General features: G+C 32.4%; 2 protein-coding genes across 4 annotated transcripts; both read left to right on the top strand.

The window, feature by feature from the left end:
• The first annotated feature begins 209 nt into the window (after positions 1-209).
• LOC140056741 (large ribosomal subunit protein mL41-like) lies at positions 210-2,010 on the top strand. Its single transcript, XM_072102215.1, has 4 exons — positions 210-369; positions 843-878; positions 1,182-1,246; positions 1,459-2,010. Exons 1-4 carry the CDS (start codon positions 276-278, stop codon positions 1,609-1,611), a joined length of 348 nt encoding a protein of 115 aa, XP_071958316.1. The 5' UTR covers positions 210-275; the 3' UTR covers positions 1,612-2,010.
• A 432-nt stretch (positions 2,011-2,442) lies between these two features.
• Positions 2,443-14,867, top strand: LOC140057827 (sodium/potassium-transporting ATPase subunit alpha-3-like). 3 transcript variants are annotated; one of them, XM_072103581.1, is made up of 16 exons: positions 2,443-2,492; positions 5,510-5,605; positions 6,141-6,200; positions 6,864-7,073; positions 8,475-8,588; positions 8,907-9,159; positions 9,369-9,637; positions 9,976-10,174; positions 10,548-10,665; positions 10,811-11,130; positions 11,274-11,452; positions 11,648-11,784; positions 11,903-12,120; positions 12,637-13,163; positions 13,426-13,556; positions 13,757-14,867. In XM_072103581.1, exons 1-16 carry the CDS (start codon positions 2,466-2,468, stop codon positions 13,977-13,979), a joined length of 3,081 nt encoding a protein of 1,026 aa, XP_071959682.1. In that variant the 5' UTR covers positions 2,443-2,465; the 3' UTR covers positions 13,980-14,867. The 3 variants fall into 3 exon arrangements, with proteins under 3 accessions (XP_071959682.1, XP_071959679.1, XP_071959681.1); XM_072103578.1 differs by lacking the exon at positions 2,443-2,492 and adding an exon at positions 5,110-5,166; XM_072103580.1 differs by lacking the exons at positions 2,443-2,492; positions 6,864-7,073 and adding exons at positions 5,110-5,166; positions 6,573-6,782.
• Positions 14,868-14,979: the final 112 nt, after the last annotated feature.

The following is a 14,979-nucleotide window of genomic DNA, read 5'->3' as shown; positions in this document are numbered from 1 at the left end:
TTGTTTAAGAAATAACAATACAAACAAGGGACCCAAACAAGTTAAAAATTAAAAGAATGTAAAAAGATAATTATTTTTTCTTTCAAAGATCAACCAAAAAATAAAAATAAAATATGATTTTGGTGGTGTGGCGCGGTGGTGTGTGACGTGCAGCCAGAGTAATTTGTGTACCGCGTGTCGACATCAATATTGCCGTTGGGGGCGTGTTGGTGTTTGGAAAAAAGCATGTAAAAAGAATTTTTCTGCTGCTCTGAAATTCTCTTTTTTATTATAAAATGCCGTTCCTTTCTAATTTATTTAGAGGGCTCAGGGGGGCTGATAAACATTCTCCAATGACAAGCAAACGAGGAAACAAACATTATCATCCAAGTAACTATGTTAAATTAGTACTTGTTTTTTGAGGAGCTTCTACCTTGATTTTTTAGGCTAGGCAGGAGAGTGAGAGAGAGAGTGTATGATACTGTGACAGGCCTTGTGTATGAACATTTCGGCCGCCATCAGTTATTTCGACCTCCTCAATTCAGTAGCAGAAGCCCAATATCTTCTAGGCCCAGGCCAGGCTTAAATTGATTGAGTAGGCCAGTGTTATGGATAGTTAAGCCTACATTAGTTGATTTCCCCATCCACCACCACAAATAATCATATATTAATTAATACTGTAATTATAAATTTATTTTACTGGAATTGCCTTCGTCCATCTGTGTATGTTGTATAATACTGTGTATGTTGTATAATACTGTATATGTTGTATAATACTGTGTATGTTGTATAATACTGTGTATGTTGTATAATAGTAATACTGTATATGTAGTGTAAATTGTATGTTTAAATTTTGTTTTCAGATCGTGGTACACAATCAACAGTTATCAGGTATGGAAGTAAGTAAATATGAACAATTTTATTTTTATTTACAGAATAAGTTTATTTGGTGAATTATTACTTGTGTATGACTACAGTAAACAGTAAATAATTTTTAATTGAATTTTCATCAATCATTTTAATTTCATGTAAATGTTGATGAATGCTATTGTTTTCTATACTATTGTTGTGGTTGTGTATGTATATACTGTAGTTTATACACTGTAAATGTAATTTTTACAATATGAAACATATTTATATTAAACTTTATGATTATATAATATTTAATAAATATATAATTATGTGCACATTTCTTTTCTCAGGGAGAGTTGTAAATATTCCTGAAAAAATTCCAGAATTTATTGTTCCAGATTTGAGCAATTTTCAAGTAAGTAAATTAAAATGTTATCTTCTTTTGAGAATACGTAATAATTAATGTAGTCGTCCAATAAAAGTAAAATAAAATAGTAGTATGTAGTAGAACTCATGAATAAGTAAGTGTATACAGGTGCCAAATAAGACCTTGTTGTCCAAAAATAAACCCATTTTCAATTATCTGTTAATTATTCATCCAAAAGTAATATTTTATTTTATCCACAGCTCAAGCCGTATGTTTCATACAAAGCTGTAAAACCAAATGAGGAACCTATTACCGCTAAACAGATATTTGATGCTTGTATTGCTCCTAAACTTATTGAGGATTTTAAAGAGACAGATAAAGAGAAGAAACTAACAGAAAATGTTACTAGGTGATCAGGTGACTTGTTAGGTGACATGTATGTCTTGTTGCCTTGGATGTTTAGAATTGGTAGACAACTGTATAAAAATATGGAGGCCTACTGTACGGCATAGTAAAATATGGAGGCCTACTGTACAGCATAGTAAAATATGGAGGCCTACTGTACAGCATAGTAAAATATGGAGGCCTACTGTACAGCATAGTTCCAGATGATTGCAGTAAAAAAATGAAACAATAGACAAATATTCACCAAAAACTATACATTCTGTGTACTACTGCAGAAGCTAGTTGCTTTGTCTGGATAATAAAGTTGTGTTATATAATACCTAAACTATACATTCTGTGTACTACTGCAGAAGCTAGTTGCTTTGTCTGAATAATAAAGTTGTGTTATATAATACCTAATAAAAGTAAAGCCATTATTGTTTGTCTTTTTATTTTAGTAAAAATATACTTTTGTGTGCATTGATGAATTATTTTCCTATTTATTTATTAAAGACTACTGTAACTTGATATAATAATGATATTCATATCCCCAACGCCTAGTGTTCATACTACAGTACTGTATTGTACTGGTTTTTTTAAAGTTTTTGTGAACAACTTTACCATAGATAGGCATTCAGAACATACTAAACGAATAATTAATTTATAATTTTTAGAATTTTAAAGTGAAGTAGACTACAGTCCCAGCATATCACAGGCAAGTAGTAATAAAGAGTAAAATTACACTAGGCGGATTGATATTGAAACAAGATGTCAATCAACGTAGTTGGGTAATTAATTTGCGTATCATGCGCGTCTCTGTATATGGAGGAAACGCCTTCTTTTCCTTCATAGGCAAAAAACCACCGCGATCTACACAGTCAAGATGGCGGCGACAGCTAAAAAATCTGATGTAAGTATTTTTAAACATGAAATATTATGTATAATTGCTATATTAACGGCTTATTTGATATAATGTTTTATTTAGAAATATTTGATTTTATAACTTGTACGATTGAAAGATGAAAAGTTATACACACTTTTGCAAGGAGATCGTGTACCGGTGGTATGTCAGAGATGATCATGTTTCTATTTTTTCTAGGCTAGGTTTTTGCCAGCCAGGCTCACATCATGCACACCCGCCTGCATGCTGTATATTGCTAAAAGTTAGGTTGGGGAGGGGGTTTGTCGCATGTGACCTGTATGGTATAAGAATGTAATCCATATTCTATATACATTATTACCGTAATTCTATAAATAATTTTGTGCTTTTTATGCAAATTAATTATTATGACGTCTAGCCTAGATATTGTTTATTTCATTCTGCAGGGAAGATAAGAATTGTGGCAGGGTTTATTGTTTTTTTCTAATTTCTTTCTTTCCCTTTTCAGGGAATTTATTAGTTCAATGTATATTGGCTTTTGGCCCTAATACAAACAAATAAAATATAACTATAACTTAAGATAATGATTTCTTCTTTCAAAAGCAAAGTAGACGTATCTAATTAATATTAAAAAAAATACATTTTTTATTTAATTCCTATTTTATTTTATTTAAAAAAGATTACACAAGCATTAGTGACTCATTGGTTTCTGAAATATTTTTTCCTCAAAATTTTCCACCATTCAATTTCCCTGAGGTCACATAATTTTAATTTATATGTTACTGGTTGATAGGTTACACATGTGTTTTTGGAAAACCTTATAAAATATACAGTATTGCAGACTGTTAATGTTATAAAATATACAGTATTGCAGACTGTTAATGTTATAAAATATACAGTATTGCAGACTGTTAATGTTATAAAATATACAGTATTGCAGACTGTTAATGTTATAAGTTTTAAAGGAGAATTACATTTTTTGTCTTGTAAATTCCGTCATGGACATGTCATCTGATGTTTTAACATGATCAATACTTTCCAAGGGTAGTAGTAGTACAATAAATAATTATACCATTGCCCAATATCAAGACTTTGGTCCCATTGATCACAATCAACTGTTCTATACAAATAGATAAGGAGATTTAGTGTGTGTGAACAAAGGTTATAGGACTATACAAAAAGATAGGGGGTTAGTGTAAATAATGGTTATAGGACTATAAAAAATGATGGGGTTAGTGTGAATAAAGGTTATTGTTTCTATTGCTAGGCTCTATTCAGTAGGGATAACCTGTTGCCCTATTGGTTGCAAAGGAAATTAAATTAAAAAGAATCCTCTGCTGAGTTGGTCATATCCTGTTGACTGGATTATTTAGTTACCAAAAAAAGTTTTGGATGCCAAATCTGTAATTGTGCTATTACTGTGTTAGAAAAAAAAAAGATCTACATATCTTAAGATAAAACAATATACAATAGTAATACCATATACTTGACATACAGTCAGTGATTGTATTATTACACTACCAGTACTTTTTTTATGCCAAGTCATGTTTTATGTTTCCATTAGCTATGATTTTTATGGTATTTCTAGTATTTTATTAATAATTTTGTTGATCTTTTTGTATGCAGTGAAGACGTTATTTCTACCCCACAATTCCTTTACCAATTTTACTTAATTTAACTATTGATTTATAAATTAATAAAAACCAAATGTTTTCCCGAATTGTCTGTTATTTTGTCAATTTAAATCTAATATGACCTCTGAAGTTAGTCATATGCAGCCCACGAATTTCACGTCGGCAATCGGCAATTGCCGACCTTATTGCCGACCTTAAATTGTCAGAGGACGGCATTCTCTTGCCGACCTAGAAATTTCTTTCAAGCCTAGCAACAACATGGTACATTAAGGGATCGTATCATTGAGACTTTAAACACCCATATTCACCACCATGTGGTGTTTAGTTAACAAACCATGAAATTAAGATGATCCCTGAATTCACTCAACCATTGCATCATGCAGTTGTGTGAGCTGCATGCTTTCTATCTGGGCACAGAGCGAGACCTGTGTAGGAGGTGGGAATACCCTGTTATGTCAAGTAAACAACTATGCTCTGTGTACGGCTAGCTCCATAACCACGATGTTTCTCCCTTGCTGAACATCGTTCAGCAGTTATCAAATAGAATTTATCTTGTAAATTTTAGTGTTAGGTTTTTATATTTTAGTTAATTTTGCTAGTTCTTTTTGCATAACATATAGCTAGGGAGGCTAGGCCTGGCTAGGCCTTAGGTTAGCAAGAGGTTAGGCCTTGGTGAAATTTCTATTTTTAAAACTGCCGAGACTGCCGACCTTGGCGAATTTAAGGTCGGCAATTTTTTGCCGACCTTCTTTTTTCTGAATTTCGTGGGCTGCATATGCCTCTTGGTGGAAGAAAGTTTGTATTATATTGAGTGTCATATCAAAACCAAATGGATTATGTCACTTAAAACAATAGCTTTATTTCTATCTATATTTATAGAACAATGATTTGTTTGTTTTGTATTGACCAATACATTTCCTTTTCACAACCGGTACTAACATTTATATTATCCCATAAAGATAGGATACCATTAGAAATACTGGTAGATTTAGTTTTGGTAGTGCGAGAGTAACATATAAATTAAGATAATGGCGGATAACACGCCCGTACTGCTGAATTATGAGGCTAATGTAAGTAATCTTGTAGGAATATATTATCAAATAAGATGTTAAGTTATTCATTTTTTATAGAGTTTCTTCTACGCATTCAAGATATCTTAGATATTCACTAAATAGTTAGTACTGTACACACAAAGTTGAATTTTATTCAGTGAATGGCACAATGTTAATAATATGGAATACTTTATCAATATCAAATAAGATGTTAATTTATTAATTTTTTTGTACAGCTTCTTCTACGCATTCAAGATATCTGAGTTATAACACATAATTAATCAGGACTGCACATTAAGTTAAAGCAATTTTATTAACTTAATGGCACAATGTTAATATGAATACAATTTTATTTTGTTAGGGGGACATGAAAGTGACAGTGGAGCCTTCTGCCAAGAAGGGGAAGAAAGGCAAGAAGAAGGCAGATATGGCTGATCTAAAAAAGGAGTTGGAACTTGTATGTTTGTTGTTTTATTTTTTATTTTTTAAATATTAAAACCTTCTATTTAATGCTTTTACAAAATAATAATATACATTATATATTTCTAGTGAATACCCCTTCTAGTAAACGTTTATACTGTACACAAGATGTGTCTCTCTTTTAATGTATTCATTCTGTCAGCCAGTTCCTGCATAGATAATTGCCATGTCCTTAAAAGGATGTGAACGGTTCGTGCAACGTGATTGGATGAAGGTCAATATATCCTGTTAGTGTTATGCATAAATGATTCATATCCAAGGTTAAGAAATCGTTAAGATCAATTGCCTTCTTAGAATATAATGTATTTAATTTATGCAGTTGAAACATTAATTCTTTTACATTTTCTTCACATCTTGATTAATTTTTCTTATCATATTTTATTTCTTCTTTATTTCTATTCATCATAAACATTACATAAATAAGCAAAGTACTTTAGTCCATTACAAAAATAATCCTCATTCATTTGATATTTTAATGAATTCTGTAATGGTTCTGTTAATTATTCTTGTAGGATGAGCATAAAATTGCAATTGACGATCTTTACAAGCGTTTGACCACAAGTCCTACTGAAGTAAGTCAATATTGTGAAATGTATATTCCTGATTCAGTTATTTAAAGTATAAAGTGTGTACTTTAAACAAGATTACATGACTCTGTATTGATATGTTTTTTGCTGAAGATGTTGATGATTGTGTGAGAGTTTAAGAGATTTTAATGTTGATACTTTTAACCATAATATGATATATTTATTGCTGAAAATGTTGATGATTGTGTGAGAGTTTGAGAGATTTTGATGTTGATACTTTTAACCATAACATGATATATTTATTGCTGAAAATGTTGATGATTGTGTGAGAGTTTGAGAGATGTTGATGTTGATATCATGAATATATAATCTATGAGTAGTACATATCCATATTTGGTGATAAAACATGCATAATAGGGATTAACACCAGAAGGAGTCGCCAGCAATTTGCTACGTTATGGTAAAAATCGTTTAACTCCACCACCGAAGACGCCAGAATGGCTGAAATTTTGTCGACAACTTTTTGGTGGTTTTTCCACTCTCCTTTGGCTTGGTTCCATCCTGTGTTTCTTTGCCTTTGGCATTGCATGTAGTAAAACTGGATTTGAAGAAACTCAGAAAGATAATGTAAGTACAAACTTTAACTACTGCTATTTGCAGTTCAATGTTGTTATTACTAACTTTGTTTATAATGTTGTTGACATTCAGGGATTAACAAAACAGAGAGCTAAGGAAGTTTTAGAACGTGATGGGCCCAACTCACTAACACCACCTCCAAAAACACCTGAATGGATTAAGTTTTGCAAACAGTTGTTTGGTGGTTTCGCCACCTTGCTTTGGATTGGATCTATTTTGTGTTTCTTTGCTTTTGGTATTGAGTGTTCAAAGGCAGGGTTTGAGGAAGCTACTAAGGATAATGTAAGTGAAACCGGTTACAAAAAAACAAATTAATTGGAATCTCAAAACAAATACTATAAATTGGAATCTCAAAACAAGAAGCAATTTAAACCCAAGCTGTTCAACATTGGCACTAGTATTAATTGAACAAGTTCAACATTGGCACTAGTATTAATTGAACAAGTTCAACATTGGCACTAGTATTAATTGAACAAGTTCAACATTGGTACTAGTATTAATTGAACAAGTTCAACATTGGCACTAGTATTAATTGAACAAGTTCAACATTGGCACTAGTATTAATTGAACAAGTTCAACATTGGCACTAGTATTAATTGAACAAGTTCAACATTGGCACTAGTATTAATTGAACAAGTTCAACATTGGTACTAGTATTAATTGAACAAGTTCAACATTGGCACTTGTATTAATTGAACAAGTTCAACATTGGTACTAGTATTAATTGAACAAGTTCAACATTGGTACTAGTATTAATTGAACAAGTTCAACATTGGCACTTGTATTAATTGAACAAGTTCAACATTGGCACTTGTATTAATTGAACAAGTTCAACATTGGCACTTGTATTAATTGAACAAGTTCAACATTGGCACTTGTATTAATTGAACAAGTTCAACATTGGCACTTGTATTAATTGAACAAGTTCAACATTGGCACTTGTATTAATTGAACAAGTTCAACATTGGCACTTGTATTAATTGAACAAGTTTAACATTGGCACTAGTATTAATTGAATAAATTTTGTTTGCTTCGTTTTCAAACAGTTTTGTTAGCTTTTTTCAAACAGTTTTGTTAGCTTTTTTTTTCAAACAGTTTTATTAGCTTTTTTCAAACAGTTTTGTTGGCTTTGTTATATTTGCTTCATTTATTTTTCAAATTGTTTTTGTTTTAAACTTTAATTAACATTAAAACTACATTACATGTTAATGTCAACAGTTGTTCATTTAGGCACAAAGCATAGGTTATCTTATTTCACAGATTTGATCAAAATGCACATATATGTATAGTAGATGACTGTAAAATGATGACTTAAAACAATAGTACCAAACCTAACAATTTGAACAAAATACACAAACATGACCATTTAAAACAATAGTACCAAACCTAACAATTTGAACAAAATACACAAACATGACCATTTAATACAATAGTACCAAACTTAACAATTTGAACAAAATACACAAACATGACCATTTAAAACAATAGTACCAAACCTAACAATTTGAACAAAATACACAAACATGACCATTTAATACAATAGTACCAAACCTAACAATTTGAACAAAATACACAAACATGACCATTTAAAACAATAGTACCAAACCTAACAATTTGAACAAAATACACAAACATGACCATTTAAAACACCATTTTCTTATTCGTTTATTCTTTCTTGGTTAGTTGTACCTGGGACTTGTACTGGCTTTTGTTGTGATCATTACTGGATGCTTTTCCTACTACCAAGAGGCTAAAAGTGCTGCAATCATGGAGAGTTTTGAAAAAATGGTCCCTCAGGTAAGCTTGTCAATCATTCAGTTTGTGCCCATATATGGACATGATGATAGTCATATTGCTACCATATTTGGACATCTCACTACCATATTTGGCCATATTTGGCCACATTTGATATCAAAACTGAATTTTTATATGATAAAAAATGAGAAAGTAAAAGTTGTATGGAAGAAAAAGGTGATTAGGACTGTTGGATAGGATGGTATAAGAAACTATATCTTTAAACATTTAAAAAGTAAGCCTTTCCAGTTTTTTTAACTGAGATGAATCTTTAAATCATATTTTATTGTGTGGCTTATTATTGAACTATCTGTTTTATAGGAAGCTTTGGTGCTTCGTAGTGGACAATGGAGTTCTATAAATGCTGACCAAGTTGTTGTAGGCGACATTGTAGAAGTGAAAGGAGGCGACAGGATTCCAGCTGACATCCGAATTATTGAAGCACGAAGCTTGAAAGTAGACAATTCTTCGCTGACCGGTGAATCTGAACCTCAATCACGTGGACCTGAATTCACCAATGATAACCCACTTGAGACCAGAAATATTGCTTTCTTCTCTACCAATGCTGTCGAAGGTAACATTTTAGTTCTGTTTCTCCACACATGACCATATTTGTCACGCATTGTAAACAAATTCTGTAATACAGCATCTCTGTGGGATACTAAATGATGCATGTGACACACATGTGATTCTGTATCATGGTATTTTTTTATTTAAATTTAGATACAGTACTAAGAATTAGCTAGTTATAAATAAAGAATGAATTGATTTGTAATTTTGTAGGTAATGCCAAGGGGATTGTGATCCAGTGTGGCGATAACACTGTGATGGGACGTATTGCAAACCTTGCATCTGGACTGGACGTTGGCGAGACACCAATTGCAAGAGAGATCGAACATTTCATTCACATTATCAGTGGTGTTGCAATCTTCTTGGGAGTTACTTTCTTTTTCCTGTCCTTCTTCCTTGAGTACACTCTGATTGAGTCTGTTGTATTCTTGATTGGTATCATTGTAGCTAATGTACCTGAAGGTCTGCTTGCAACTGTCACTGTAAGTATTTATTATCTTATTGGACCCCAATGGAAACTAATTCTTTTTTTTAGGATTAATTGGGTCCTGTCCTGAATTTATCATCAAATGTTTTATCATTTGGCTGTTTTTATGTATGATGTATGCATTCAAAATACAAACAAACAATTGACACTGTTTTTACTTTTCTAATCCCAGTGCTTCAAATTCTTATATATGAATCTTTTTCATGTTTTAATTTTCAAACAGAGCCAATTCATAATTGTAATTGGACAGAACATTACTGTTACATGATCAAGTGAAAACCTGGTTATTCTTATTTTTCATCCACTCATCCTATCCCTAATTCATTGATATAGGTGTGTTTGACACTGACAGCCAAGAGAATGGCCAAAAAGAACTGTCTGGTCAAGAATTTAGAAGCTGTAGAGACTCTTGGATCCACTTCAACCATTTGCTCCGACAAAACCGGAACTTTGACCCAGAATAGAATGACCGTTGCTCATTTGTGGTTTGACAATAAGATTGTTGAGGCCGACACTACTGAAGATCAGTCAGGTTAGTAACTACAATGTTAAACAATAAGATTGTTGAGGCCGACACTACTGAAGATCAGTCAGGTTAGTAACTACAATGTTAAACAATAAGATTGTTGAGGCCGACACTACTGAAGATCAGTCAGGTTAGTAACTACAATGTTAAACAATAAGATTGTTGAGGCCGACACTACTGAAGATCAGTCAGGTTAGTAACTACAATGTTAAACAATAAGATTGTTGAGGCCGACACTACTGAAGATCAGTCCGGTTAGTAACTACAATGTTAAACTAAATAAAAAAATTCATATTGTTTACTTTTACCTATATTGTTTATATTTTTTATGTTGAGGTATATTTTCAAATTGTTTGATTTATCTGTTTTGTTTGTTCAGGTGGAGGCGGTTCTGACAACAAAGAGTCTCTGTCATGGCTTGAGCTGACCCGTATTGCTATGTTATGTAATAGGTCAGAGTTCAAAGCAGGTCAAGAAGATGTACCTATACAGCAAAGGTATTGAATTGAAGCATATTTATGTCATTCTACCACCTCATAAATGTTATATAATATGGCTTTGATTTAAATCAGGATCAGAATTTAAATACGCTGAGTGAAACTGCAATGTAAAATAATATTTTTTGTTTAAACTTATTTGTAGAGAAACAACTGGAGATGCCTCAGAATCTGCATTGACAAAGTATGTTGAATTGACTCGTGGAAGTGTCACTGCATTCAGAAGCAAGAACAAGAAAATAGCAGAAATCCCATTCAACTCTACCAACAAATACCAGGTGTCTATCCATGAAGCTGAAGGTGATGAACGTTACCTACTTGTGATGAAGGGCGCCCCCGAAAGAATTCTTGATCGCTGTTCTACAATCTCGTTGAATGGAAAAGAAGAAACCCTTGGAGAAGAAATGAAGGCTGCTTTTAACAATGCTTACCTAGAGCTTGGAGGCCTTGGAGAACGTGTACTTGGTTAGTATGTTTTGTATACATATCCACATTGGTAATTTTTACTGGTAAACAATAGTTTTTAACTTGTTTTTTGTGGGCATTACAAATATTGATTTTAAAATTATTTTGTCACTTGTTATTATGTGTATACCTCCTTTTGACAGGATTTTGCCAGATGTGGTTGCCAGTTGATAAGTTCCCTCGTGGTTTTGAGTTTGATGTTGACAATGATGTTAACTTTCCTTTGGAAAACCTGTGTTTTGTTGGACTCATGTCCATGATTGATCCACCTAGAGCTGCTGTACCAGACGCTGTAGGCAAATGCAGAAGTGCTGGAATTAAGGTATACATAGATAAAGGTCATAGGTCAATGTTTAATTATTTACATATCTCTTTATTGTCAAAATGTAAAATAATAATAATTTGACAGACCAGGTTACAGAGCTTTCGATTGTCTAGATTTGGCCCTATGTAGACTGTAGTTATCAATTAGACTATAGTCGGATCTTTGAATTGAAAATAATATTTTTTGTTTTAGGTTATCATGGTAACTGGAGATCATCCAATCACAGCTAAAGCTATTGCTAAAGGTGTTGGTATTATCTCTGAAGGAAACGAGACAGTTGAAGACATTGCCCAGCGTACAGGTGTACCAGTTGCTGAAGTCAACCCACGGTAAGCACAAAATAATGTTGTACAATAACTATTCACTGTTCTTTATATTAGCAACAAATATAATCTTTTGTTTATTCTGTTCTTTTTAATACATTATGTTTGCATATGTACCTTTCAGTGAAGCCAAAGCCTGTGTTGTCCACGGATCTGAATTAAAAGACATCACAAATGAAGACCTAGATGACATTCTTAGCAACCATACAGAGATTGTGTTCGCACGTACATCACCTCAGCAGAAGCTGATCATCGTTGAAGGTTGTCAGAGAGCCAAGCAGATTGTTGCTGTCACAGGAGATGGTGTCAATGACTCTCCTGCTTTAAAGAAAGCTGATATTGGTGAGCTTTGCTTAATTTTAAGGATTGATGTTAAGCTCTGTCTACACTATCAAACTTTATGTTACAAAAAATATGCCCATAAATAGACATGATATCATATTACTACTATATTTGGGCACATCACATTTATTTTGTCAAACTAATTTGATAGTGTAGACAGAGCTTTACATGTTAACAATTGTGTTATTCAGAATGTTTATTCCATTTGTATAGTTTGATATTTTGACTGAAAATGATTATACTGTTATCTTTAAATGATTATACTGTTATCTTTAAATGATTATACTGTTATCTTTAAATGATTATACTGTTATCTTTAAATGATTATACTGTTATCTTTAAATGATTATACTGTTATCTTTAAATGATTATACTGTTATCTTTAAATGATTATACTGTTATCTTTAAATGATTATACTGTTATCTTTAAATGATTTACTGTTATCTTTTTTTTAAGCGTCTTGAGTGGTATGTGCTCTATATAAATCCATATTATTATTATTACCGTTTTTTTAGGTGTTGCTATGGGTATTGCCGGTAGTGATGTGAGTAAGCAAGCAGCTGACATGATCCTTTTAGATGACAACTTTGCATCCATTGTAACCGGTGTTGAAGAAGGCCGTCTTATTTTTGATAACCTTAAGAAATCTATTGCTTACACCCTAACAAGTAACATCCCAGAAATCTCACCTTTCCTTATATTCATCTTGGTGTCCATTCCACTCCCTCTTGGTACTGTTACCATCCTGTGTATTGATTTGGGTACTGATCTCTGGCCTGCTATCTCCCTTGCCTACGAGGAAGCAGAAAGTGATATTATGAAACGTCAACCGCGTGATTCCGAGAAAGATAAATTGGTGAACGAGCGTCTCATTAGTGTGTCGTACGGACAGATTGGAATGATCCAAGCGTCAGCAGGGTTCTTTACTTACTTTGTAATCATGGCTGAGAATGGATTCCTTCCCAATCGTCTGGTTGGTTTGAGAAGTCAGTGGGATGATGTCACTAACCATCATGTCCAAGATTCTTATGGCTCTGAATGGGTAAGTTATATTCACAGTAGTACATTCTGAACTCTATTTACTATGCTACTAATAAACCATAGCCACCAGTATGGTTTTAAATTGACCACTTTTTCATAGAGGCCTTTCACAACCCAGAGGCCTTTTGGCTTGGATAGAGATTGTTACCTTTTCTCAGACAACTTTATTTCTCGTGTACATCACGAATACGAAATATCACTTGTCGTATCCCTTATTTTATAACAAAATAAAGGTATTTATAATGTGGTTGTTTTTTCTTTAGTCTTATCAACAGCGCAAGGTTCTTGAATACACATGTCATACTGCCTTCTTTGTGAGCATTGTAATTGTACAATGGGCTGATGTAATCATTTGCAAAACTCGACGTAACTCTGTCGTTGATCAAGGAATGCAGTAAGTTTTCAATTAGCTCTAAACTGTAATTGTCATTGAGTATACCAGATACTGTAATTACCTGTAAATGATCACATTAACATACAGGTGAAATTATTGTTATATATCGTGCACTAATTGTTTATCTATGTTAACAAAACATTTGTCTTAAAATTCAATTTGCATAAAAGTTTAAACACGCTTTATTATCTTTCTTTCAGCAACTGGGTATTGAACACGGGTCTTATCTTTGAAACCTGTCTGGCAGCTTTCTTGTCCTACTGTCCAGGTCTTGAGAATGGTCTTCGTATGTATCCTATCAGAATCAACTGGTGGTTTACTGCCTTCCCATTCAGTCTCCTCATCTTTGTTTACGATGAGTGCAGACGTTACATCATTCGATCCAGACCAGGCGGATGGGTTGAAAAGGAGACTTACTATTAGTACTCCAAACATATTGTTAAACAGTATTCATGTAGTTTAAATAGATCACATAACTAAAATGTTTACATATTCATCATCACACACTTGCCATAGAATTGTCCAACAGAATATTGTTCACATAATATAACATCTCCATTGATCCACACAGCATCATTTGAATAAGCCTACCCATATATATGACTTTTTAACTGTAATCTCAACTGTGTATCTTCAACATCCCTCCACCATACATAAAGTAATCCCTATAAATTGTACTTAAAGTAGTATTAAATTTCCTTTAAATGTTATAGAAACATTGCTATCTGTTTTAAATATCACAAATTGTATGTACTAAACAATTCCATCTATTCCACAAGTATCAAAGGTTTTTATTATACATACTAAAAAATGTCAACACTTGGTAAATAATTGTAGCAAATTGCCCTTCAGATGATAACAAATCGTATACTCTGTTTAATAAAAAATTTAATTTATGTCAAACAAATAATATTGTACAAACCAAACAATTTCAACAAATTTCTCGCATATAACAAAAAATAACAAACAAAAGAGAGAGACAGGATTCCCAAAGGCGACCTAAGTCAAACTATCAAGTGGGTCTCCAAAGCAAAACATAATCATCAAACAATAAAAAACAAAATTACAACATTTAAAACAACGTGAAGATTAAAAAGTACAAAATATCTATACAATAATTTCCTTTTAGATGTTTAAAAAATTGTATACTTTATTAAAAAAATGTCCTTTTCATGTCAAATAAACCATAACATTGTTGATTGTTAATTCCTATAGTTCTATATTATCACTGTTGATGCTGTTCTTGTGTTTAGGCTTTTCAATTTGTGCAGCTTAGTTGATTATTGTGTTCAATAAAAATATCTACACCAACATTGTGTCCTATGTTCTTTTATTATGTATGCGGTAATATTAATTATAAACAAAACCAATTATAAACAAAACAGATATATGAAACATACAGTAACTAGTGATACTGAAAACA

The sequence above is a fragment of the Antedon mediterranea genome, chromosome 8, assembly GCF_964355755.1.
Source record: "Antedon mediterranea chromosome 8, ecAntMedi1.1, whole genome shotgun sequence".
NCBI lineage: Eukaryota > Metazoa > Echinodermata > Crinoidea > Comatulida > Antedonidae > Antedon > Antedon mediterranea.
Note: the sequence above shows the minus strand (reverse complement) of the source record. Positions and strands in the feature narration are given on the sequence as shown.

Bases quoted from the DNA above. Each gene is read 5' to 3' on its own strand.
- LOC140056741 (XM_072102215.1), top strand. From the start codon at position 276: ATGCCGTTCCTTTCTAATTTATTTAGAGGGCTCAGGGGGGCTGATAAA. The intron at 370-842 runs GTAACTATGTTA...TTTTGTTTTCAG, and splicing joins AAACAAACATTATCATCCAA to ATCGTGGTACACAATCAACA. The intron at 1,247-1,458 runs GTAAGTAAATTA...TTTTATCCACAG, and splicing joins CAGATTTGAGCAATTTTCAA to CTCAAGCCGTATGTTTCATA.
- LOC140057827 (XM_072103578.1), top strand. From the start codon at position 5,125: ATGGCGGATAACACGCCCGTACTGCTGAATTATGAGGCTAAT. The intron at 5,167-5,509 runs GTAAGTAATCTT...TTATTTTGTTAG, and splicing joins TGCTGAATTATGAGGCTAAT to GGGGACATGAAAGTGACAGT. The intron at 8,589-8,906 runs GTAAGCTTGTCA...TCTGTTTTATAG, and splicing joins TTGAAAAAATGGTCCCTCAG to GAAGCTTTGGTGCTTCGTAG.